This window comes from Rhea americana, unplaced genomic scaffold, assembly GCF_003343005.1.
Source record: "Rhea americana isolate MKP2758 unplaced genomic scaffold, rheAme1 scaffold_17, whole genome shotgun sequence".
Classification (NCBI taxonomy): domain Eukaryota; kingdom Metazoa; phylum Chordata; class Aves; order Rheiformes; family Rheidae; genus Rhea; species Rhea americana.
In genome coordinates, this window is record NW_028185816.1 from 8,547,752 (window position 1) to 8,574,507 (window position 26,756).

A 26,756-nucleotide genomic window follows, 5' to 3' on the forward strand; every position below is an offset into this window, starting at 1 on the left:
TGGGAGAAGTGACAGATAYCTGAGAGTGTGGTACTGCCATTCAGAGGGACCTCAACAGACTGGAGAGATGGGCGGAGAGGAACCTCATGAAGTTTAATAAAGGGCAGTGCAGAGTCCTACTCCTAGGGAGGAATAACCCCATGCACCAGTACAGGCTGAGGACCAACCTCCTGTAAAGCAGCTCTTTGGAGAAGGCCCTGGGAGCCCTGGTRGGCAAGTTGACCGTGAGCCAGCAATGTGTCCTTGTGGCCAAAGAAAGMCGATGGTTTCCTGGGGTGCATTAAAAAGAGTGTTGCCAGCAGGTCGAGGGAGGTGATCCTCTTCCTTTACTCAACTCTGGGGAAGCCATATCTGGAGTACTGTGTCTAGTTCTGAGCTCTCCAACATAAGAGAGACATGGAGTTACTGGAGAGAGTCCAGCATAGGGCTACGAAGATGATGTAGGGACTGGAGCATCTCTCTTATGAGGAAAGACAGAGCTGGGCCTCTTTAGCCTTGAGAAGAGAAGACTGGGGGGAGTCTTATTAATGTGTACAAGTGTCTGAAGGGAGAGTGCAGAGAGGATAAGGCCTGACTCTYGTCAGTGGTATCCAGCAACAGGATGAGAGACAAGGAGCATGAAGTGAAACACAGAAAGTTGTCTGAAGATAAGGAGAAAATTCTTTACTGTAAGGGTGACAGAGGACTGGATCAGGTTGCCCAGAGAGGTTATGGAATCTCCTTGGAGATGCTTAAAAGCTGTTTGGACATGGCCTTAGTAACGTGCGCTAGGTGATTCTGCTTAAGCAGTGAGGTTGGAGTAGATGATCTCTGAAGGTCACTTCCCACCTCAACCATTGTGATTCTGTGATTCTGATTCTATGACTCTGTGACAAACTGAGACAGAGACTGTGCAGATGATTTAGAGTGGTACAGTACACGACATAGGAGTAAAGCCTTACGTGAGTGGGTTTGCTCAGCCTAAAGAAAAGGCTGAGGTGAATGGGTGCCCTGTTGGCATCTTCAGCTACCTAATGGGACGGTACAGAGGTGAAGCCAGACCCTTGGAGATGTGCAGGGATAGGATGGTAGGCAATGAACACAAGTTACAAGAGAGATTCCAATCAGAAGGTAGGAAAAAAAGTTTTCGCAATGAAGGTAGTCACGCATTGGACGTGGGCCCAGGAAAATTGAGATCTCCATCCTTAGAGATGTTTGAAACTTAGCTGGACAAAGCCCTGACCAGCTGATCTTATTTTGGTGTTAGCTTTTATCTGAGCTGAGTAAATGAATCAGGTGACCTCCCATGGTTCCTTCTTATTTTTTTTCTTTTTTTTTTAGTGAGTCTGTATGATTTGTCTCTGATCTTAAATGAAAGTCATCTGAAAACAAATATGCAAAAGGTTATTAACAGTATTGAAAAATACTCCTTTCCTGAACCAGCCTTCTAACTAATTAATTAACTTCATGCTTTTATATCATGTGAGAACTATCCTCAGATTCTATACTGAGGAAATTCCAGTAGGTTTCTGAGCAATCAGAGATATGGCCACATTTGCAAAATGGACATGTTTACTTGTATGCTCCATCTCTGGACCACAAACAGCTTTCATTTAATTTATTTTTATATTTAATTTATTTAATGTAATTAAATACACTTCTCCTACAGTAGCTTGTACATTACAAAAACATGAAGAAAATTGGGATTTGCTGCACTTACTATATAAGCAATGGAAAACATAAGGGAAAAGCTAGCTTTAAACTCTGTAAAAGAGTCAGAAAAATAAATGGTAAGGCATTCYAAGTTCATTGTTGCTACTTTTTCAAAGTTCCTTAGTTTGTTATAAAAGTAGACTTCATTCTGGTTTTCAGTATTTATAAAATCARACTAATATTTTCTTTATTTAAACTGGTAGAGATTTTCGAGAATTTTYGATTTTAATTTGGTAGTTTTATTGACAGTGGATGCTATATGCAAAAGAGAACTGACTGTAGATTGCACTGATAACCAAGAACACATGCTAGTGTATCTAAACAAGTGAATACAATTGAGTTAATCTTTGTAGGAGGCTACCAGATTTACATCTTTTCTTACTGGGTGTACATACTTTTAACTTGGAGGCATTATTAAATGGAGAAAAAGTACTCAATTGTTTGTTTGGGGAATCCCGATGGCTAAGATATTCATATTTAGAGTACCAAACGTGAACTTTGCCGTTGTTAATTCTTAGGGTTGGAATCTTGCAATGGAAGTTCTCACCACTTTCCAGTGGAAGAAGAGAAAATGCTATCTGAACTGGAGTGGGGATCCCAACAGGCAAAGAAGTCCTTATCTAGTAACAGAATTTCTAATAAAGATCTTGAGCTGAACGCAGATACTGACAGCACATTAGAAAATTTATCTGGACACTCCCTGATGAGGTACTGTATAAGACTATATGCAACTATAACTGGATCTTGGTAGTGCTATTGCATTGTCAAAAAATGGCAATGTCTTTGTGTATGCAAAAGGAAAACAACAGAAATCATCAAGTGTTAATTAGATGAACATGCAGAAAAACTTTTTTTTTTTTTTTCCTGTACTGTAAATATGGAAGTCCAGTATTGGCTGTAGTAAGAGAAAATACAAAACAGTGGGTTGTATGCTGTGTTTAATACTATGGGGGAAAATAGGACACTCTAGAAGCTTATTCCCAAGCTGGGATATAGATACAAAACACAACTCATGAGATCGTTTCTTAAATGCAGATTGGACCTGTGCAAGCCAAGGAAGGTTAGGCCTTTTGCATAGATCTGTTCTAGTGTTTATATACAGAAGAACTAAATTATTGCTTTAATGTTTTATCGAATGCCTGGACTTAAGAGAATATTGACGCCTTTCTTTTTTGGTTTCTTTGTCAGCTTCTCAGACAAGGGAAGACCCCAAAAGACACCAACCTCTTCCCCATCTCCAGGCTCCCAAAAATTGTCACAGTTTGATTCTATAGGCAATACAGCAGAAAGAGCCAAGTCACCTGCTGGCTTCTCCACAAGTACAGCATCAGGGCTGAAACCTAACGTAGCTTTCTCTGACCTGAGTCTGGGAATGAGCAGGCCTGGAGCAGGAGCAGCCTCAGCAAGTGGTGAGTGGTTTTGTTAAAGCTCTGCTATCCCAGAGCAGTTATGTATTTGCTCTTTTTTGTGTGATGTGGGACATTGAAGCCTATGGAGGCTGACTAGTAAGTCTTATCTTGCAGGATGTATGCGCTTCTCCCCTGCTGGTCTTCAGCATCGCTTGTCAGCAGAATTGAACTACCTTAGTGCCATTGAGGAGTCTGTGCGACAGCTTTCAGATGTGGAACGAGTACGAGGCATATCACTTGCCCAGCAGGAGAGTGTTTCTTTGGCTCAGATTCTAAAGGTAATGGAAAAATATTTCCATGTCTTAATCTTCCTGGTTTGTGTTTTGCAAGAAAGTTAATCAAATTAGGTAACTAGTACTTTTGTTAGAGATGCAAAGGAATCTTAATGGGCAGGCGGGAGCATTTCTGATAATGTCAGTTTTTTAGGATTATTGTCTAGTGTTATCTATCTTATTTACACTGACATTAAAGAAATAGTGGGCCGGGAATGCATGTCACCACTAGCTGAAATCAGATTTGACTGGGTACCTCAATAAAACTAAAGTGTAACTACTTAGTCTAGTTTTGGGTCCTGATGCAATGCAGTGTAGTTATTCAGGCATGATCTTTTCTYTTACTCCATGCAAAAAACATTTTGGGGTAAAATTTCCTTCTATTGACAAGATTGCTTGTTCTAATTTAAGTAGAATTAATTGATTTCCTAAATCATCTTTCTTTCCACACTGAGATGGAAGAGGATGAGGAATGTACATAGTTGACCCTACTTAAAAAGGGAGAGAATCAGGAGGTAGGTTGAAAACTTGACTTTAGTAGAAGAGGTACCAATGGAGCAGACCTGTCTTCCAAAGGTAGCTGCATGCAGTGGATCAGATGAGAGGATTTTTGTGTTTAACTTCTGTCATTAAAATTCCTTAATCTGTAGGCGCAGCAGCAGCGCCATGAACGGGACTTGGCTCTTTTGAAAATGAAGGCAGAACAAGAAGCTTTAGAAAGTCAGAGACAGCTGGAAGAGGCAAGGCAGAAGGCAGCTCAGGTAATGCTTCCCTTCAAAAAATGTGGAATGTATAAAAGACAAAATATTGTAAGTAAATCCAAGCCTATGAACATTCTGAAGCTGTGAACATATGGAAATGGTGAAGGTGCTTAATATAGCTGAAAAAGACTCTTAAGGAACAAATTTCAGGCCTTTTTTTTTCCTGACTTGTGAGAAATAAAACTGCATTTACTAGCTAGAGAATTTTGAAGAACTTGATCGGCTGTTTTTTCTGCATAGGTCCATGCAGAGTCTCTGCAACATCTGGTTCAGTCACGGCAGGAGGCGGTAGAAGTACTGCAAGAGACCACGTGCAAGATTGCAGCCAAGCAGGTAGAAGCTGCATTTCTCACTACAGATGCAGCTCGCCAGATCCGTGAGGTGAGATCCTGTATGAGAGGACATAGTGTTCTAATTTCAGTATTACTAGGAATACTGTTTTTCCTCTAGGTTGTTTTCTGTTCAGTGAAGCTTCTTCACCTTCACAGTGTGATAAATGATACGACTTCAAAAGAGCTCTTCTGGCATTGCAGCTTAGAAAGAAGTCATTTGTCAGCCTTAAAGCCCTGTTCATTATTCTTATATTCTTCCAATTAATAAGCCATTCAGAAATTTGATCTTCAAGGACAGATTGACGATAGTAAACATAGCATGTTTCATTTGTAAATATTACAGGATCAATCCCTGATGTAGTGCATCTGTTTCATATGCAATTTAACTAGAAAAAAATGAAGACTGCAAATCTGCTTCCTTTAGAATGGGAGAGGGAATAGCTAAAACCAACAAATTTTAAAAAAGAAAAATTCTTCAGCAGAGCTTGCTCTTTCATSCAGAGTTTGCAATATTCTCTTTCAGAATCTCTTAATTCTTAGTGTGGTATACAGAATTTTTTTTCAGTTTTTAAGTATACTTGCTGTTTCCAACACATAGCAGCTACTTCACACAYGGGTAAGGAGCATAATAACCAAAAATGCTTTTGCTTTGTCATCATTCTGCAGTCTCAATGGTTATGAATTCAGGTTGTGAGATGCTGTGCAGAAGGCTCATGGATATGAACACAGAATGATGTTTCTTTGCAGCTTGTGCACAAGCACATTTTAGTGGTTTACAAGGCTGTTTTTATCATAAATGATGATTGTAGAATACTGATTTACTACTTGTGGGCTTTGCCAAATATGTGAAGTTTAAATCATTCCTGAATAGACAAGAATGGATTTGGTTGATGGAACAGAGACGCTCAGGCATTTGAGGTATGTGCAGTGATTGTTGATAGGAGATAGTGATGACTTGGATAGAGAAAGACMAAGAAATGTCATTAATGGAGTCAAAATGAGTAGAAATAAATTAAGAAATGAGGCAGACTAGACAGAGACAGCTTTTATTCAGTGCAGAGTTTTAATTTTTTGTCTTGGTTTATGCTTGAAGTCGGAGAGTAAGTGAAGCCTGTGGAAAGGTTGTTGGGAATGACCTGGTCAGTAATGATGGGCTAGCAGGATAGCTTTTATATCCATTTTCAGAAGTGACTTCTGGGGCAATACTCATTTGAACACCCATTTAAGTGGAATGCAGCAATGGAAATGCCAGTCACCAGTGTGTGAAGTATATTTTTGGATGTACACTGTAATTTCTTATTTATAAAGGAGGGGAGTTAATTTTATGCATTGTTTAAAATTAGATGTTTATCTTATGCAAAAGAGTTGTTATGGCATGCTGTTATATAAGTTTGCTTAGAGTTGGCTGTTGCGTTAATGAAAGAAAAAGCAGTGAATGACATATGCAGACAGTCCAATTAAAAATAACTGATTTATATGTTCTAAAATTGTGTACTAAGAAAAGCTCAATGTGTATGTTTTAAGTTCTTGGAAAACACATTGTTGCTGCTAATACTCTATACTACCTCACCTTTGAAACCATCCTTAGTTCTCTGCTCCTGAAGATACAGACATTTGAACAAGAGCAAAATCAGTAAATTCTGAAGCTTCTAAAAATAGCGTTATCATATGCTGTAATTTTAAAGTTCTGTATCTTGTTTCTAGTCAGGTACACAGTGAGTGCCATATATTAAAGAGGGGAAATTTATGACTCYGTTCATTTAATGCTGTGAGTTTCAGTCCTTGTAATTTGCATGATATTAGAACTTCAGTCTGCTTCTTTAATCCTGGAAATAATTTTCTTGCTCTTTGGGCAAGATGTACATTGTAATGAAAAATGAGTGAATGAATAATGAAATTCTGGCAGGTTTTTAAAAACAAACTTTAGTTGTTATAGGTCTGGAATACTTTACTCTATGGAAATCATTCTAGTGAGTAGAATTCAGGTAAGTGGATCAGAATAGTGTGGTAAGTGGTGTCTATTGCATATCTGTAATTCCACATGGGTAACTCCACTCTGTTAAAATATAACAGTAAGTATATGCAGTGCAATATGCACCTCTTATCACCAAATTGACACGTATATAATATAAACCGTCTCAGAAACTCGTCTTATGCATCTGTTCAATAAATCGGCAAGCTGCCTACAAGAGGAATAGCTATGTTTTCTCTTTCAAAAAATACTTAGATGATGAGTTTGTCATATTATTTCATGTTTGTTTATTGTACTCAGATGACAGAGTTAGCCCGGACCCAGATCTCAGATACTGTCAGTGCTCCAGCTGCTCCCATGGCAACCTTGTTTGACCACCAGCGGCAGCATCATACAGAGTTCATGAAACAACTGAGAGCTCGAGCTGATACAAACAGGTTTTGTCTAATGTGTTTCACATCTTGGGAAGGGGGAATTAGGATCTATTAGTTTTTGCTTCTCCTTTTCTTGAAGAAAATCATAACATGTTACAGTAAGTGAACACTTAAAAAGAATTTAGATTGCATCTTTCTGCCCTTAATATATCTCAAATGTGAGATACTACTTGTTTTGTGAAACTGTACGTAAAAAGGTAGAAAAAGATGCTCTAAACATTTTGTGGGATTATTTAACTAGTCTAAGCCCTAAGTGGTCTTTTCAGAAACCTAGCTATTATTTCATCTAGTAAACTGATACAAGCTAAGAAAACTGTAATTATTAATTTTCATTCTAAGACTGCAAATTCAGCCCAAACACTCTCCTCTTTCAGGAAAACTGAGTCTGGTGCCATTTCACAGAGTAAAGAGGAGACAGGTGACTCAAAACAAACATACTCACCAGTGTTTGATAGTTACTCAGAATCCTCAAGATCAAAGATTCATGATCAGAGGTAAGAAGAGATTAGATTAGACAATTTATTTCTGCTATAAATAAGAAATAGAATTCTAAAATACTAAGGAATAACAAGACATTTCCTTAAGGATTTTTTTTTAAAAAAAAAAAAAAAAAGAGGGAAAGTCTGTATTAGACAGAAGTTGGTATTAAACCTTCTACAGGTGAAGCTGTTATGTTCTAAAGCTTGAAGGCTTATATTCCTGCTAGAACTTGCTTTGTTTATAATTATAAAATCTTGCTACATAGGATTCAACTGTAWAATTCTATATTGTGTGTTAATATCTTCAGGTTTGTATTAGCTGTACTTGTTTTAATATTTTGTTTTTCTGTTTGATAACTTAAGAATCTAAGAATTTCACAGCTACTTTCTCTCCAAGCTGTATTAGCAAGAGTGTAGCRAGCAGGTCAAGGGTAATGCTCATTCCCCTCTATTCAGCACTTGTGAGACTATCTGGAGTACAGTGTCTTGTCTGGGGATTCTCAGTTTAAGGAACAAAAAACAGCAAAAGAACAACAAAAAAGAACCAAAAAGCCCCCAACAAAACCTAGATATTGATTACTACAGAGATGTTAGTCACCAATATGTACAGTMGTAGTGTAAACTAAATATTTTGAAATGTCAGAAGTACTTTCTTCATTTAAATATATATGTGTGTRTATRTATATGTATACATGTGTGTATATATATATGTATGTTGGTGATACAGTAGTACCAGCAGCCGCCAAGAGAGTCCTTCAGTTCCATCTTCTAAGGAGAATGAGAAAAAGCTTTCCCGGCGCGAGAAGACAAGTAGCTGCATTGAAGAGCGGGCTTGTACTGCTGTGGATGATTCCTTGCCAAGTGATAGTATTTTATCACTGCCAGATGAAAAAGGTTAGCTGTATTGTTCGTCTGTGATGAATCTGGAGGTGGTAAGAGTGGGCGGGAGGAGGTCATGCTTCAAAATTAGTTTCTGAAATAAATGAGRGAATATGGGTGAAGAAAGCTGAGTGCCAGGTGAACCGGTAGCCTCTTAAGAGGTAGGAGAGAATGGCACCRCGGGATGGGAACCTTTGAAATTCTGCAATGCAGAGTGATGGAGTTTGTGGGCTGTTCTTTTCCTGTGCTAGTTGTAGCCAGATGTTCATTTACTGAATATGTAGGCTGAAGACTAGGTGTTTTGGCAGCCCCAGAAATGTACTTGTGCCTGTATTCAGAATTTCATTATGTCTTTGTTAGCTAAATAGCGGTATTTCATTATGTCCTCTAACTCAGGATCACTCTTTTCTAAACTCCCATTTTTCTGCGTTAGGTTAGTCATTCTCTCCCCCTTTGCACCCTTACTGAGATGAAACAGAGTAACACAGCCTTCATGGTACCTACCTGAAAGTAAAACCACTTCTCTGATTTCTCCCTCAGATTCCGCTTCAATTGCAACGGAGTATTCTCTGAAATTTGATGAGTCTATGACAGAGGATGAAATCGAGGAAAAGTCTTTTCGGTCTTTGCTACCCTCTGAGAGTCATCGCAGAATTAACCTGGAGAAGAAACGGGGCAGTCRTGATGATTCTGATGAGGAAGTCTCACCAGAAAAAACAGCTCTGTCATCTATCAAGGTAGGGCAAGTAACTGTAGTTAAGGTAAATATATTGACCTGAGATGCTTAAGTTGGTTAGCTTGACGTGGGACATTCTTTGTTAGTTGTGTTTGCAAGCTTTAGGATTCTTTTTTCCCCTTTGGTTCTTTGGGTATTTCAAAATGTAGAGTTGTATGAATCATACTGCATGTCAGTGCTGCGCGAGTGAGATAGCTCTGCTTATGGAACAGCATATCCAGCCCTCTGCCTCTTCTCTCACAGCTTCTGTTGGAGAAGAGAAATGGCTTTTGAGGTAGGTTATAAAAGCATGGTGGATGAGGCTTTCCTACAATGCCTACGCACAGCTTGGAAATGCGAGAGGTTGCCTCTTCTCTGTGGACCCAGAGGACACATCCTTAAACTGTCAGACAGCACAGGGCAGAGGGGGCTGGTCTGCACAAAACTCAAGAGGGAGAAAACAAGTTACCCTTTCACATCCAGCTGTGTGTGTGTACATATATATATGTACATATGTATGTATATGTGTGTGTGTATAAAAAATATATATAGCTTTTAAAAATGGTATGCATACATATATGTGTATGTATGTATATGCGCATATCATTTCTGAAAGCTCTGGAATTTCCATATTATCAAATCATGCTGAATTTTTCTTGCCTTCCAGGAGCTAAGCATGCCGTTCTCAGGGGGACAAGATAGTTTCTCTAAATTTACCATGGAGATGGTAAGACAGTACATGAAAGAGGAAGAAATGCGAGCAGCTCATCAGTCCTCACTACTTCGGCTCAGGGAAAAGGCTCTGAAGGAGAAGACCAAGGCTGAACTAGCATGGCTGGAACACCAGAAGAAGTAAGAGAGCTGTGAATGTGCACAGTTGCTGTGACTGGATTTTGATTGAAGTACCCATTGATACTATTAGAGGGTTCTTGCCTGATTTATTCAAAGATGTTTTCCCATTCTTCCAAACTGGTCACTTACTGCAGGAGAGGACTTCTGTCCACTAGACATTTTCTTCCAGCTGTTTATCATTGTGGGCTTGACAAAGGATTGAGAGACAGTGACCCGAGTGTCCATTCTTTTATCTTTCTTAAATGATGAGGATGCAGAACTTCTGCCCCTTCGTGTGAGATCTTATCTTGTCTGCACTGGCTTTTTACTTTGTATGTCCTTGACTAAATTAAATGAAGTGGACAATACRAAATATTTTACTACAGAGAATGCCAGTGATTAATTGTGGGCATATACCCCTCTGCAAGTGAGGAAAAGTGACGTTTTTAACTTTGAAGAGTAAAAGACTTGTTGTACGTGGTTTGAGCATGGCTTTTTTTCCCCCCTTATTTAGTCCCTTCTCTCATTTTATTTGCAGGCATTTGCGAGACAAGGGAGAGGATGATAAGATGCCTCCTATAAGAAAGAGACAGCGTGGTCTGCTGCTGAGATTACAGCAGGAAAAGGTAACCAATGCCCTCTAGGAAAATCCTGTTAAAAACACTGTGTAGTGATTAAGTATTTCAGAGGTGGTAAAAGTACTGAGAAAACTGTACAGGGCTTTTTGGATAGGAAGCTAGCAGTATTTCTTTCTGATATATTTTATTTATATTTCAACAGCATTAACACATTGMTTTAATGGAACCTTTTATATCAGTATTGTCCCTGGTGAAACTCAGATGTATTAATTGATCTTCTGTCTCTGCTGCTGAAGTTACAGACTAAAATTATTGAAATTATGTGACGAAGTAACAAATCTTGCAGCACAGACAGTGGCAGGTTTAAAATGTGTCCTTGAGCTGTTTGTCACTACAGTTACTTTGCTTAATCTCTACATAAAAGGCAGAAATTAAGCGTCTTCAGGAGGCCAACAAGGCTGCTCGGAAGGAGAGACAGCTGATTCTTAAACAACAGGCAGAAATAGAAAGAATTCGTCAGACTACAATGAAACTGCAGGAAAAATTAAAGTCTGCAGGAGAAAACAAACTGGTAAGTGTCAGTATAAAAGAAGGAATCTTCATTTTTTGGCTGTGCAGGTAGTATTTGACTTCAGTGTTTATAGGAATGTAAAGCTACTGGACTGAACCTATCACTGAACTATAAATTTGGTTTTTCTCAAACTCATCCTCTGCATTTCAGCAGTTTTGTCTATTTAATCTCGTTAGAGCATTGTTCAAGGAAATATACTCGGAAGAGACTTGGAATGGATGTTTTATTTAACCAGGCAGCAGGTGGTGTTTGTTAACTCTCAGACTTAACTAGTGACTTTGGGCATACCGATTTCCTGGATGATCAACTGTTTCAGGTTCTGATTTTTGTAAAGTTTGATTCGTTCTCTCTTGAGATTGAAGGCTATTAAAGAATCACAAAAGGAGATTCTCCAAGCTGGTTATGGGTTTTATTTGTTAAATCTGGTAACAATCCAAAACATTTTGCCCACGTGGGTTTTTTCTGTCATTGTTTCTATGGTTTAATATGAGTAGACTAAACTTTTCAGATTATCTTCAGAATAATGCTCTAGTGAAAGAATATATGGGACTGAGGTATTTATTAATAGGGAGTTACTACCTCATGGACAGCTAACAGATGTTATGCTTCCTGAAAGGTCTACGTACTTATAGTAATGAATTGTTTTCCATTCCAAAGGTATGACCTTTGGGTTTTTTTTGGTCATGAAAAGTTGGAATATACTTGCCACATAAGTGAGTGGAAGTAGCATTGTTCAGAAAAGAATGCTTTAACTCATTTTAAGTATAGCTCTGTTAAACTATTAAACCCTAAAGAACCCTTAAAAAAAAAAAAACAAAAAAAAMCCCCACAAAGCTTACTGCTTTGATGTGTGTGATTTAGTGTTGTTACACTAAGCTTCTCACATCTACTTTACAAGATAGGATTTTGGGAAATAGCTATCTCCTTATAAAACGTTGTGACAGAAGTTTAGTAATATATAAAGAATTGATTTTCTACTCAGGCAAACTGCATTCTGTTTGGTTTTTTTGTTTTTTGTTTTTGTTTTTTTACAATTAGTTGAGAACTTAAATTAGAGAGGAAAAGGGTGTACTAAAAAGCTTTGTGTAAAATAAAAATGAAGTTGGAATATGAAGTTAGTTCATCAGAGATCTGCAGGTGGGCAGACTTATCTGAAGTACTATTTGATGTAATCTGTAGAAAACTGGGATAAACTAACACATTTTTTAAAAAAGATTGTAGGATAATAACTGTTTTTACTCTTAATGTTGGATTTACTTGTTTTTCAACGTTTATTGCAGGAACTTCACAGTGAAGATGACATCAAACAAAGCAATGCTTCTAGCCCACTTCCAACAGATGCAGAAACACGCAGTCCTTCTCCAATCTCAATCTCCAGCAGTGAGACTAGTAGCATCATGCAGAAGCTTAAAAAAATGCGCAGCAGAATGGATGAAAAGTAACTAATTCTTTTTTCTTTTGTAAAAGTTGTTTACTATTTTAATAGAACAAGTTAATTTTGCCAGCATCTACACTAAAATGACCATCAGAAAGAAAAACTAACAAGCAAAGCTAAAAATAAAGCTATTTGTATCACATATGTATACTTTGATCTACACTGGGCATATAAGTTTTAACTCAAATCTGACTGAAAAAGTCAAGTCTGAAAAAGAGCTGGTTGAAGCATTAAAAGATTTTTTTTTTTGAAAATATTACTTTAAAGACTGCCATTTTTGCATGAATACTGACATTCAGATCTTGTTAGGTGGCATGCTGTGTGGTCCATTCTTTGAAGTGAAGTGATACACACACAAGACTTTATTCTAGAATACTGATTTTAATGTTCTATGGACTTGATAGATTCCATAAAAGCACTTCAGTTTAGAAGACTGACGTTTGTGCATGTAAGGACTTGAACGGAGTTCAGCTTTATGATACATCTTGTCAAAGTACCTCTTAAAATCAGAGACTTGAATTCAGGCAGTCATAGTGGTGTCTGTACTTTCTGTCTGCTCTTTTTCTTTTTATTTTAAAGGATGAAAACAGAGTGAAACTCTGAAATTACAGTGCCTATTTCTGTTTTGGATTGAAGCATAAATTATTAATAGCTATAGTCATGTGGGAAAACTTAACAGATTTTGAGATCTGATTCACAGAAAGTCAGAGAGCTTGTTGGGCACATGGGCTCTGCCTTGTATCCAGCTGCTGAATTTCAGTTGTAGTTGCCTAGAGATGACTTCTGTAAGTATTTTGATAATGAACAGAGGTGGTAGGTGGGTGACAGAAGACAGGTAGTTAATAAGATCTTCCCTTTTCTTCTATGTGGTCCACAGATTAGAAGAAAATTTGAAACAGCTTTTTCTGTTCAAAGGAAGTAATCAAGTATACATCCAGCTTCTGGATCTGAAAACTAAGATTGAATCTGTTGATTTCACCTGTTAAATTTTTTTGAACTGAAGAAATTGTTTCTGTATCTTTTGTGTGTATAAATTGCTTTGTCTGTTTTGAACATTGCAAGCATTTTACAAGCATGTACTGAATAGTTTGGAGTCTTGTTTTTATTTGAGACTGGCTCAGTTGTCTGACCTTACACCGGTTACCTCAAGAAATAGGGGGGTTTTAAAATGTTTTTAAGCCTATTACTAGGTTAGGTCATTACATATTAGTCCATGTAGATGATCTTTGTAATATTTTTTCTCTTGACTCTTAAAAGTTAGAGATTAATGTCAAAAAACAAGCATTACAGTTTGTAAAGACAAGCTGTCGCTGACTCCTTACCATCCTAGTTGCTTATAGTCTGTTGGGAAGTGCCTTTCCGATAACTGCGTGTACCCAGATTTGATCAAGATTAAAAAAAAAAATAAAAATAAAAGAAAAGGAAAAAAAAAAGAAAAAGGTGCTAAAAAATGAGGACTAATGTAGGTAGTGGTGGTGAGGGAGATAAAAATCTGTTCTAGTTGCATGACTTTTGCCTGTTCAAGCCTGTACTGAACATGGAATGCTTTTTTACTCTGACTCTTCTGGTAGGTTTTAGGGACCGAACAGCCAAAATTACCAGTGGCATTTAAAGTTTTTGAAGCACCATGTCTCCAAAAGTAAACTCTGGTCATTTCAAGTTAGCCATGTGAAAGCCAGCTCACCTTTATAGCAGCAAACTCTTTCTCTAAAAAAAAATGTTAGTAAATGGTTTAAAATGGGGACTTAGAAAGAATCTACTCTGTAGCCCCTGTTGGCTTGCTGAATGTCATGAAAACATTTTTTTCTGATTCTATTTCTTTGTTAAAAAGAGAGTCTCTATCTTTCTTTTACAATCGGAGAATCAACATACAAAATAAAAAATGATGATAGATAGTGATACCAAACCATGTTGAAGCTTATGAATTTTGAGATAAATATATTAATTTAAGCAGCAGCTTTTTAGAAATTAAGAGATAACCAATATACTTTTATATTCAAGACTCTTTTGTCACTTTTTATCAGGTAGTGTTTTTGTCAATATTGTTTTTGAAATCTTATTTTTTCCATGTTCCTTCATTCCTAAGTAGCACATGTGTTTCCAGAAATACTTACATATTAGTAAATAATTGCACTTACTATTACGAGGGATAGCAGCAGATAGAAAGTATGCTCTATCCTTAAAGTTATTTTCGTTACTTATCCAAAATAATTGCCCACCTTCCTATAATCCTGCTGTCCACCTTTTGAAAAGGATTCTAAGAAACAATTGCTTTGAGCAGTAACAAATAGAAACTGTACTTGTGTGCCATTTAATGTATGCACTCGAATATTTTGCTTTTGCTTTTATGGCTTTACTTTGTGTTGTTTATCTTCAAAGGAAACAGTGCTTTGTTTAAACATAAATGATTCTCTGGAGCTTGATTTTTCTGGTTGCATTGCTTTTGCACACACTTCTGCAGATTATTTTGGTAATAGTAGGAGTGATTATTGATTTTTAAGAGTGCCAACCTCGTATCTTTTTATGTCCTTATTTGTAAGACACAAGAATAATGAAATAGAGTAAGACGTTGTTGATTTAAGATGTAAAGAATAGGAAACTACCTATTTGAATAGGAAGCTAGCATCAGATTGTGCTATATTGCAAAAGGGAAGAAGCTGAATGACAAGCGAGGTATAAGCAAGCTATGAGGAAGGAACCGGGAAATCCTGCAGTGCTGGATTTACTGTGCTCTATAGCAAAGGGAAAATACTTTGGCTTCTGTAACTATGAGACAGCTTTAATATTTCTCTTCTGCTAAAAGGGGAATGAAAGAGTTTTAGTCTTAATCTGTGAATCTTCGTAGCCTGCATGTGAACAGTAGCATGCTCTGTCAAAGAGAATTAATCCCTTTCCCCTCATTTCCCATGCATATGCAGCTTTAATGGTAGTCTGTGCAAATAGAAGAACTGATTAACTGCTCATTTTATTTTGCTTTTCTTTATGCTTTGTGATACAGAGCTTTATGAAGCATGGTGCTTTTCTTTAAATACAGTTATTCAGTAGGAAATGCTACTTTAAGCAGAGCTGTATGTTTCTGTAGCTTTTTTTTTTTAATGTTAACTATTTGCAGTTCATACCTCAAATGAAAGATACAATGTGTGGCAATTCCAAGAGTGGGTCCACAATTATCCACCACAAAAGCAGCCAGAAGTCTGCCGCATCTCAGACTCACTGTTCAGAAGCGTGCTCTCTCTTGCTCTTTTTTTTTTTTCCCCCCCCCCCCCTTTTTTTTTTTTTTTTTTTTTTTACTGGGGCTTACCTTGGGGAAATAATTGATTCAGGTTTAGCCTGGTGAATGAAAATGTTTTTAGGATTCCAGACTAACAAAGTCATTCATATCACAAAACCAGCATGCTATTTAATGCTGCTAATATTCTCTATTGAGGGCTGGAATAGCAAGAGCTGCAAGAAGATCAGGTTGAGATCTGTTAACAAGCACATGTGAAAGTTTGTATCAAAGTAATAAAACTCCTTCCAAGATTTAAGGAAAAACTATAACAGTTTGAAAGTGGCATGCCTTTAATTAACAGGAAAATAAAGTTTAATTGCTTATGCATAAGTGTATATGTTTTATTGCCTTCTGCATAACAATATATATTTTTTCTGCTACAGATGTTAGGTAATAACTATATGATGTTAAATGCAATTAGTTTTAAAGTTCTTTGCTAGATGCTATCCTTTTCTCGTTCTTTCTGTCTTTTTTGCTATCTCAGTTTTAAACTCTTCCTCCTTATTTTGTAGACACTGCTCTCCTGTTCACTACTTCTTCTCTGTCTTTACGTCTCACCACTGGGCCTCTCTCAGTGTCTGTTTTCCCAACCTCCACCCCAAATTCCAGCTGTATATCTACAACCAATTGGTCAGGTAACTGTACCTTTCTCAAGTGATAGACTCTTTGATAGAGCATGCTCCGTTCAGTCCTAAAAAGTCAAGAGATTCCTCGTCAGCAAACATTTTTGAACGACTTTTCTCTCCGTTTCCTGATTAATTTCTTATTACTACTGCACTTTGAGTGGCAGACAGTTCACTTTATTCCAGCTGTCATGTTGCTACCTCAGAGTRGCTGCTGAAACTGTCTAGTTTGGGCTTAAAGTTGTGATACCTTGGATATACATGCAGTATGAATAAAGGCTAGAGCACCAGGTTAACATGTTTAGCTCTGCAATTTGGCCATCCTTGTTCTGTGGTCTCTTTTCCTAACCTTTTGGAATGGGTAGATAAAACATGTGACTGTAGAGAAATAGTTAAACTTTGAAAATCATGACAGTGTAATCTGAGTGCTGCTGCTTCCTCCTCGCTCCCTTGACTTTCTCCTCTTGTAGAGGCTACATGTGGTTTTGGATGTTTTCTGTGGAAATGCCCCTGCTGTTGAGGATGAATGTGTACCCTTGGTGTTCAACTGGAACCCTCTGGAGTGTAGTAAATATTAAGGCAGCATGCATGCTACCTTGTTGTTCTGACCTTTTAAACCCCAAGCTTATAAAAGGATCTCCATCTTTAGACATGGTGCTTTAATCCTTTTCTTTTTATAGATTGAACTTGGGAACCTTCTTTCTTTCTCTTAACACTTTTTTTTTTTTTAACTGACTGCTGATTTTCCTTTTAGTTAGTCTTTGCATAGTGATTAGTTTTATGGTCATTTAGTTAATTCTCCTTCCTGTTGTGGTCTTCTGGACTAATTCATTTGACATTGCTTTTGAGGAGTTGTACTCTTTTGAATCCATTTATTTTAGCCTTTCTCTTGAAATTTATTACAACTGGACTCTCTCCTTCAAGATCCAGTCAACCATGAAAATCCAGACGTTCTGATGAAGAAGAAAAAGTTGCCTTTTGCATTGAGGTCATTATTATAGTATTGATATCTGTAACGAGTTCCAAATACATGACCTGCTCGACTCATTGGAACTAATGTGTAACTGAACACAAGAATTGAAGAATCTGTTAGTACTGGGGAAAGACAAAACACAGACAAGTGTGTATTGCTGGTAATCTAGTTTCTTAGTGATATTTAATGTGTTGATTTTTTTCTAAGGGTAGGCAATATTTGATGTTTGTCTATAGAAAGTGATAATATCATGTACAGTATTGTGGGACTCATTGCCACCCGAAAGGTGGCAGATATTCCAGAAAATCTAYAAGATACTTCTGCTTTTCCTCCACCCTTGTTTTGACCATAGGAAAGAGAATGGAGGCCATGCTCCAGATATCTTTCTGGCTTCTGAAACTTTTATCTTCGTAATGTAACTATTCTTCACCTTATTTGTACGTGTCTTAGAGAAGCACACATCTGAATCTTTACCTTTTTGTTAAATTGCCAGCTTATTTTCCAGGGAATAGAAAGAGCACTAAGTGAGCAAATCAGAGATATCCCTCAGCAGGCAAGACCTGTGTATTACATAGCTGATCGGTCCAGTCTCTGTGCGTAAGAGCATCCTCTGAAACATGTGAGGTTAAAAAGCATGTATGAAATTAATAACTACTTTGAGACTATCAACTTAGATGCTGAGTGTTTGGGTTGGCTTGAAAATTTCAAATTACAAAGGCATTTGCAAAGCAAAATACTGCAAATCTTCAAAGACTGTATTATTAGGCACCACAAGTTCTTTACTAATTATGAGATCTCTCTAGCTGGCAAACTATATATTTTCCACAGAGTGAATCTCTGATATGTTCAGAATTTAATTTAAGGAAATTTAATGGATTGAGTTACACTGTTCTATAGACCTGATATGTTAAAGGAAGTTTGTGTAATTGATGTTGAACTTCCCTCCAGTTATTATCTTGAAGTTGCATGCCATCCTCTAGGTAATTTTAACAATGAGAAATAACACCAGATGTGCTGTTATTCAAAAACTGGCAAAGCAAATTAATATCTACACACAAACCATTCATCCTAGTGAAGTTTTGCATGAATTTTGTTATTTCTGAGGTTTCATGCATCACTTGAGAAATCTTTGTCACAAAGGAAAAAAAAATCTGCTAACTTTCAACATGAGCTTTACTTTTCTTCTACTGTTAGTCTTAAGCTAGCAGCCAGATTTGTTAGTAGCTGGGAAGAACAGTTCGACATCTTTGTTCTCTTGATGTTGTCAGCTGACAATTAACATGCCAAGAGTGGTGATCCATATGGATTGTCTTCAGAGGAAGAAGGATAAAAACTTCAGTAATTCAGGAGAACTATCAGTACAGATTCATATTTTCTTATGTATTTGGAAAGAACAGTGGAATAGTTAGGGATACAACCTTTTCTCTGTCTTTGGGATAAACTACAAGAAAGCTTCATTTTTCAAATAGTCAGTGCTTTCTGAAGGGTTCCAGTTTAATACCACAGGTACTTTTTCATATCCTGAAATTGGGAACTTTACTGTTCATTTCAGTTAGTAGTAAGTAGCACTTTTAATGATGATAAGTTTTTAGACCCTTAACATGTAAACAGTGTGCTTACCTGGTTTAAAACGTAGAGTGAAAGATAGATTGTAAAACTCAGTTGTCTCTAATGATAGAACTGGTGCAAAAAAATCCCTGAAAAGGGCAAGGGAGAAGAAATTATGAAATGAATGACTTCTTGATGTTCTAGCATTTTACTTGATCACTTTTTTAGAAGGAAAATGCATAGAGAAATTTTAGGAGACAATAATATCTGTTTTATCTGCTGTTGTAACATACTGTAGATTTTACTTACTGCAGAGAAAAATCTCTTGTCTCCTTGATACGTAGGTTTTTATACGTAGACTTTTTTTAGCAGCATATCAGARTTCTAGGAGATGCTAGTTAGTAAGGATATTATCCTGGAAAACAATTTGAACAGCTAAAATTCTGGGAATTGTGGCAGGAGTATCTGACTGTTGGGACCTTTGACTATGGTTGACTACTTTTCAATTACTTTCTACTCTGTCTATCAGGTTCCTAACTAAGCGAGAACAGAAGCTGATGCAGCGTCGACAACATGCTGAGGAGTTGTTGGAGTGGAAACGCCGCCTAGATGCAGAGGAGGCAGAAATACGGCGCATAGAAAAGCAGGCTCTAGCTGCCTGGGACAAAGAACTGCTCAAAACCAAAATAGCCAAGAAAGAACTGGGGGATCAGAGAACTGAGCCCAAAGGTAATAGCAAGGATATATACAAAATAGGATACAAACTAATAAATACTCGAAAGAGCAAGTGTGGGGGAATACTGGTGCAAATGGAAGGAGTAAAACATAATCTGTTATCAACTATTGCCTAGTTTCGCACTTCTTTCCTTTTTTGGGCGTTTTCATGGTGATGGTTCTTTCTAGACGCTCTCAGAATCTCCTTTTTTGTACTCTGCTATTTACTATCTTTTGCCTAGTTCTTCTAACTCTATTTTAATGTAACTAAGTGTATTCCTCCTTTAATGTCTGTCCTCTCAGGTGTGTAGTTCAGCCTAGGCTTATCAGGTGTTTCTACATACAATTTAAAGTATATTTTGCTTTTCATTACTAAAAAATACTCTGTGGTTGTTTACTGACCTTCTTCCTAACTTACTTGTTAAAACCCTTTTCCACTGCAGCAATGTTTGTGTCTGTCTCTAGCTAGCCTTATTACTATTGATGGGGATAGCTCTTTACCATCAGAGGCTACTTTCCCTGTGTTATTTGCATTTCAAAAAGTTGGAAGTTGTATTTTCTTTCTTGGCTTTGCTCCTAACTTCTTTCTACATTTGTTGTTTGTGCAGTAACTGAAATCTTCAGGTGTACTGAGTGTAAATGATACTGCTCTGAGAAAAGTGAGTTCCCAGATTTTGGGAGCAGCAGCTTTCCTGTTTTAAGTGGGTTGCACGTTCAAGATCAGCTGCAGAGAACAGGATTGTAGTGGGAGAAAGTGTTGAAACTTCAGGGATTGTCCCCAAAATTATCAAATTTTTCTCACTTTGTTGAAAGCAGGCAGTATATCTTTTGAATGTGCAAAGAGAATTCATAATTATGTCCCATTACGCTTGTTACTGAAAACTACCATGCAGATTTCTTGTATCTGTAGGACATTTTAAAGATGTCCCAAGTTACTAAATTCTACTGAACAAAAATTCATCATGCTGATGACAGAAAGGAAATGTATTTTCCCATCTGTGCCTCTATTAATTGTGTCTACTGGTAAGCATTGGAGCACGGCCCTAGTTTGGGAAGGGAAAACTCCTTACGCCATCTTTGCTTGAATATTGATTTGTTCTCCATGGCTACTTCAGCAATGCTGTACGTCCTGCAGAATTTAGTAAACAGGAGTATTGAAAACCCAGGTTATTATTTTACTTGTTGCCGGTTGAGACTCATGATGAAATCATAACATTAAAATGTTTCCGCAACTACCGTAAAGGAAGCAACCACTTCTAAGTTCCAGATCTTGTTTGCAGATTACGTGCTCCACTGTGACTTCTTCATAATAATAGGAGTTCTTTCTTTTGTATGGTCAGCTGGAAAGACAGGTTTCCCTAATGAGCCTTCTTGGAATCTGTTGTCTGGAAATTGTTAGAATATCTTGAAAAGCTTTTTATTTTAGACATCCAGCAATTACTAAGAATATTTGACAGTTAAATCATAGTTCTCTGGTAAACATGCCTGTTCTTTCTGTATATTCCACTCTAGGTATCTAGGTGAGTGGAAGAATACTCACCAATTTGACATATGCTGGTAGCAGTTATTACTTTATATGCGTGCAACAGTTTCCTCGAAGGCAGARATCCCAATAATATAAGGTGCATGTATGTTGGTTTTTATGTACTCTATTTTTCACTCTCATCGTTCAGTCTCAGAAACAGCCAGTGGAGAAGAGTCTCCAGTGCCTTCTTGCTCTCACGTAAACAGTGAAAGCTCTATTCCGGAAGATCTTGGCAGTCCAGCGGCTGAGTCTGTCCCATCAGAGACTATGGGCCATGGGCCATCAGAAAGCCCAAATCAGCGTACAATTACAGAAGAAATGGCTTATTCTGAAGAGCTCAAGTCCTCTACCTCACCTAGCAAACTTGTGAGTGAGCTTTTTATGCTGTATATATTCTTACACTGATAACTGACTATCATAAAACATAAGAAATACAGCAATTGCAATTGTCTAAGCACAGATTAAACTATTTCCTGTGTTTGCAATGCCATTTTACATTAGTACGGAAAAGCATTGTGGTCAGATCTGTTCCTTAAGTCTTGAGGAAGAATTGCTTCAGCATAGAGTTTAGGTATTTTTAAAATTGTGGGCAGTCTTGCAGAATATTTCACGTGTGTCACGTAGGTATGCGGTGTTAGGTGGTGGAACACTCAGCCAGTTTACCAGTGTGAATTAGCTGTAGGCTACCTTGTTGCTATTACATAAATTCTTTTGGTCGTGGAAATTATGCTGTTTTTCCACCTTGCTTTATATATAGATAATGTATCCCAAAGTATAGCTGTGGGATGAAGAAGCATATTATGCCTCATGCACAATCCTTTTGGTTTCTGATTATGCCTATTTGTGAATTCTGCCTTATTTTTTTGTTCTGCTTTCCTGATAATTTTGATAAGCTTCATCCTGGTAATTTTGGTCCACTGTGCTGAATCTGAAAGACTAAAGATACAGTGACAACGAGTGTCTAGGGGAAGAAAAAAACATGCTCATCTAGACTTTTATTACAAATGCTTTATTCTTGGAAAATTGACTTAGAATATGAGGCCAAGATGACAGTGTGGTAAAATGATCGATGTGTGCTAGAAGTTGTGTTCAAGGTGTGTGAAAAGCTTGTGTTATAAACTTGATGCAGTAAGCAGCATTTTAGAAGAAAATTTACTCTTAAACAAAGTTACTTTGCCTGGCTACAAAGATTAGGGCTGTGGTGTTTTGGGGATTTAGGATGGCACTCTCTTCTAGAGAGAGGTCCTTTTGGTTTCACAGGTATGTTTAGTAGGAGGTTTTATTTCCTTAGCTGCTACCAAATATGATTACATCAACTGTGTCAAATACCTGTGAGTCAGAAGCATGTCAGTTCACCTAGGTGGTAATAGACTAATCTAAAGTTTACTGAAATCAGGACTCAAGCAAACAATTAGCTATTGCTCTTTGGGGTATTTTTATTCTGATATCTAATAAACTAAGTTAGGTGGTTCTTAATATACTTGGCTAAGTACTGTTGCTTATGAGATGTTCTCTAGTCAGGCTATGTCCTTTCCGTGTAATTAGCTCCTGACGACAATAAACCCCTACTGTCAAACTGCTACAAACAGTTATTTATTTGTCCTTTTCTTCTTAAACAGTCTCCACCTAAAAGCAGCATATCTGTATCAAAGCAAGATTCCAGCAAAAGCAGCCATAGAGTTGGAGGGCAGCTACGTTCACCTGTAAAGTCTCATCAGATATCTAACAGCTGGTCTGATGAATCTTTATCTATGACACAATCAGGTAAGTTTAGTATCTGCTTGAGTTTAAATTGCATTTTCAAGATTGCTTGTTTTGATGAGTAGACTTCACAGACCTAGGTTGGAGCAGGGAGAAACAAATTCCTGGAGATTGTCAGATTTTGGGGTCCTGTGTGAGTGTTTTCCCATGATGTCATTTGATCTCTTAAGCTTAGGGAGGTTTATTTATTACTCCTTTTTTTTTTTTAAAGAAAACAATTCAGGTTCCTGCAAACAGGTATGATGAAGATAAGAGTTGATAGGCAAGATGTTTTTAGAATTTAAATATACCAGGTTAGCTTCATCCCGCTTATTTTAAGAAAAAGATTCAGCGGCCTGCAAACATGATCATCATCCTTCTGAATACGACCTGGCTCCAGAAGCAGTATAGCTCTGTTGCGGCGGTACAAGCGAGCCAGTTGGACCTGCACTGGTGTGTGCAGAGCTAACAGACACTTCAGTACACATGCAGAAGTTTTGTGTTCACAAACAGGACAGTCTGCCTGCAAGACAATGGATCATCAGAAGAATGACGTTCTAGGTGTGCCAGGCTGAGTCTTGCAAAACTACCGAGCGTTTCTTATTTCTTTGTGTTCTAAATCTCCATGATGCTGTGGCCAAAAGGTATTCTCTTAGGCACCTGGGAAAAGAAATTCAGAAATATCTGTGCATTGTTAACTGTACTTAATCTGTGTCATTCTAAACCCTCTAAGCAAATGAATCTGTCTTTATTTTTGGAGGAGAGTTAGAATTGTGTGCAGTAAAGTAGGGCCTAAGATTGCGTTTTGAGTGATAAAATACAGGAACTACTGTTTGGTCTCATATCCCAAGTCTTTTAACCCAGTGTCGAAATTGGCTAATGATAAATACTGAGGAAAAGAGTATTGAAAGTGGACTGGTACAGAGTGATCCTTTCCCTGATATGCTCTTCCAGTCTGTTAGTCACGTGGCTTCCCACGCTTTCTGAACACACACTTGCAGGGAGTGAGGGTCACCACCATCCACTCTGTTAAACTGTGTAGTCTGTTTTGAACTCTTCTGTACTTCTAGCTTCTAAAACATCTTGTATTCCACAATACAATTTTGATAGCATCATAAAATACTTCTCATTACAAATGAGTTTGTATTTTCTTTCTGCTTTATTTATTTATTTATTTATTTATTTATTTTTATTCCCTAAATGATTAGTAAGTTTTCAGTGGAGAAAAAATTGGTGATTTTATTGCATGTACTGGCTGATGCCCATAATTGCTGGATAACTTTGCTAGCATATATACATCTCAGGGTTTTTTAGTGCCTGATACAGCCGACTTCATAAAAGACTGACTTACATATTACCCAAGAAACAACATAAAAGATTATTTTGTTTCTTTGGTAGTACGTATGTAAGTCCAATCAAAACGGTAATTTGTGACAACTGCTCTCCTGCCGGCTATAGAAATGAATACATAACAGCTAGATACTGCATTGTATTAGCATTCTGGTATTGACATTCTGTCTGTAGGGCACTTTGCAACACAGGTAAGCATTCAGCAACTTGATAAAGTTATCTTTAAGCTCTAACTGAGGAACCAGACAAGGAAGCCATTAGGAAAAGTACAGGCAGCAACAGCAGTGATGAAAGTAAATTTTCAAAAATAAAGAATTTGCACTCTTTGATCATTTCAAACAGTAGGTAAATGTATCAAGGAAGGAAAGGTGGATCGAAATGGTGCTGGTTTCCCAATGAATCATTTCATTGTAAGGAGACAAATCTTCCAAGTTGCTGAGTAGTAATGAAGTCACTGCCTTGCATAGACACAGTCAACAAAGATGAAAGCATATGCAGGTCTTTTCCTTATGACTTGATCAATAAAGCTATAATCACATAGTGATCACTTACCATTCAAGATGAGGAGTTAAATTGCAGTAGCATCATAAAGTACTCCTGATTAGTAAATGAGATTCCATTCTTTTCATGCTTGTTTTTTTAGTTCTCTAAATGGTTAACAACAGATGTTAATGGAAAAAAAAAGAATACAGTAGTTTGATTGTATTTACCAGCTGTAATTGATGAAATCCTTCATTATTGCTATTTGTTGCTTTGTGAAATGAGATTGATTAGCAAAATGTCCTGCTGCTCTTGCTAGCTGACCAGATAGTAATGGTAACTTATTTTCTTAGACATTTTAGGGAAGCAGGTGGGGTTTATGAACACCTAAGCTTTTTGGTCCAGGAAACAGCATTAGGAAGGCAAACCAGCATGGATACTTTGGTTAGGAGCTGGCTGCTATAGAAGAGGAATGGGGACATCAGGCACAGGAAGAAGATTCCAGTAGGACTATGTCAGATAAATATTTTGAAGAGTTTTTGATATTTAGTTGTGGCAGCACCTGTCTGGCACCAGGATCTTATTTTGCTCTRTGTTGGTGTAAATTTAAAAAATGAGAAGTAAATGGATGTAATGAGATGGGTAGGGAAGAATAAATAATGAGACACCGAGGCAGTCTTTCTATAAGGTCTGAGAGGTCCAAGAGACCCAGAGGTCGTTAGAACAGTAATAATAAAAGTAGCAGAGCTACTGGTAGAATGTGATTATTCAGTGGAGAATGGATCTAAGAGCTGGGAACAGTGTCCCAAGATAACAGAAGCAGGAAGCCATAAAAAGGATTGGCAGGCCAGGCTGGAGGGAGTTCTGAGGATAGAGGGGAGCAGAATAGACCTTATGAAAATTACTAAGAAAAATTATTTAAAAAAAAATCAGAAAAGCTTATTCAGATAGGAAATAGCTGTAGTCACTAATAATATCATAGGAGGATCTGTGAAACTGAACTTGGAGGCCAAGTAGCTTTATGAGATATCATTTGGTAGTCCAACTTGTGTCTTAACTCAGTGCTTCCTCCTTCACCCTTAACAAATTGACATCCAGAGGCTTGCAAACAGTAAATTGTCTACATTGTTCAAATTGACTCTCCTTCCTACTGTCACACAGTCAGTTCTCTCATAGATACATTTAGTTTGGTCTGGAAAATCTAAATTGGCAGGAATCCAAATCTGCTTTTGGAGTCTGCTATTCCAAGTGAAATGCTTATCAGTAAAGTGTACAGTGTAGCCTGACACTCTATGTGGTGATTACAGAAATCTTTCAAATACATTTTTGTTAGGCATTTCTTAGTTGTCATATTTTCAAATACATCAGAAAATGTTAATTTCTGCAGCTGCTGGTGTGATACGGAGTTAATAAGGTAGCAGCATGAACATRGCCAGCTGGTTTGCTAATACTTATGGTTTGCTAATAAGTTACTGCATGTATCAGAGCCCTTCTCTCTCTTCTCTATATTAAATAAGATGCAAGATTTTTTCTTTCTTGTGTTATATAGTAGTGTTATGAATTTGGGATTCCGCTTTAGAAGTCTTAATATGTTGAGATTAACTTACTGAAATTAAATTCTTTGATATTTCACTTGGACAGTGTTTTGTATTTACTAAATGACTATTGAGTGCTTTGAGTAACACTCTTCTGCAGTGTGTAAGTTACCAAAAGACTAAAACTAAGCTTTTTCAGAAACCACGTCTGACCAGAGTGACATTGAAGGCCGGATCAGGGCCCTGAAGGATGAACTGCGAAAAAGGAAATCTGTGGTTTATCAGCTGAAAAAGGAACAGAAAAAGAGACAAAAGGAGAGACTGAAAGCCCAGGAGGCCAGTTTGATCAAGCAACTAGAGGTTAGGAACAGAGGGAAGAAGGGCAAAGTGTCAAAAAGTCAAATTGTTAGCCTTGGATAAATCATTATACTACAGATGTTGCTAATAGAATATTGTATTAACAGCTGTGAAGGATTTATTGTGGTAGAGTGTGACTGTATTCTGCCCATTTAACCATTTGCAGTAATGAACCAGAGGCCGTGAGGAAAAAATGTTATTTCTTCTAAAATTTGTAGCATTAACAGGATACTAGCAATGTTCGGGTGGTTTATGTCTATTTTTGCACATTAGCAACCTA

The 26,756-nt window shown here is 37.4% G+C and overlaps 1 protein-coding gene across 5 annotated transcripts in view; it reads left to right on the forward strand.

Annotated features, from left to right (window-relative positions):
* The window catches only part of CEP350 (centrosomal protein 350), a 67,999-nt gene that overhangs the window by 24,646 nt on the left and 16,597 nt on the right, over positions 1 to 26,756 (forward strand). For 4 of the 5 annotated variants that reach the window (XM_085300963.1, XM_085300967.1, XM_085300966.1 and 1 more), the window contains exons 15-31: positions 2,211 to 2,400; positions 2,881 to 3,101; positions 3,216 to 3,379; positions 4,024 to 4,134; positions 4,375 to 4,515; positions 6,739 to 6,875; positions 7,247 to 7,366; positions 8,079 to 8,245; positions 8,771 to 8,967; positions 9,613 to 9,797; positions 10,315 to 10,402; positions 10,779 to 10,925; positions 12,206 to 12,363; positions 19,305 to 19,504; positions 21,163 to 21,380; positions 22,634 to 22,778; positions 26,319 to 26,479. In XM_085300963.1, the coding sequence (XP_085157089.1) occupies positions 2,211 to 2,400; positions 2,881 to 3,101; positions 3,216 to 3,379; positions 4,024 to 4,134; positions 4,375 to 4,515; positions 6,739 to 6,875; positions 7,247 to 7,366; positions 8,079 to 8,245; positions 8,771 to 8,967; positions 9,613 to 9,797; positions 10,315 to 10,402; positions 10,779 to 10,925; positions 12,206 to 12,363; positions 19,305 to 19,504; positions 21,163 to 21,380; positions 22,634 to 22,778; positions 26,319 to 26,479 (2,750 nt within the window). Of the gene's footprint in view, positions 1 to 2,210; positions 2,401 to 2,880; positions 3,102 to 3,215; positions 3,380 to 4,023; positions 4,135 to 4,374; positions 4,516 to 6,738; positions 6,876 to 7,246; positions 7,367 to 8,078; positions 8,246 to 8,770; positions 8,968 to 9,612; positions 9,798 to 10,314; positions 10,403 to 10,778; positions 10,926 to 12,205; positions 12,364 to 16,143; positions 16,267 to 19,304; positions 19,505 to 21,162; positions 21,381 to 22,633; positions 22,779 to 26,318; positions 26,480 to 26,756 lie in introns of all 5 variants that reach the window. The other variant, XM_085300968.1, reaches the window with a different exon arrangement.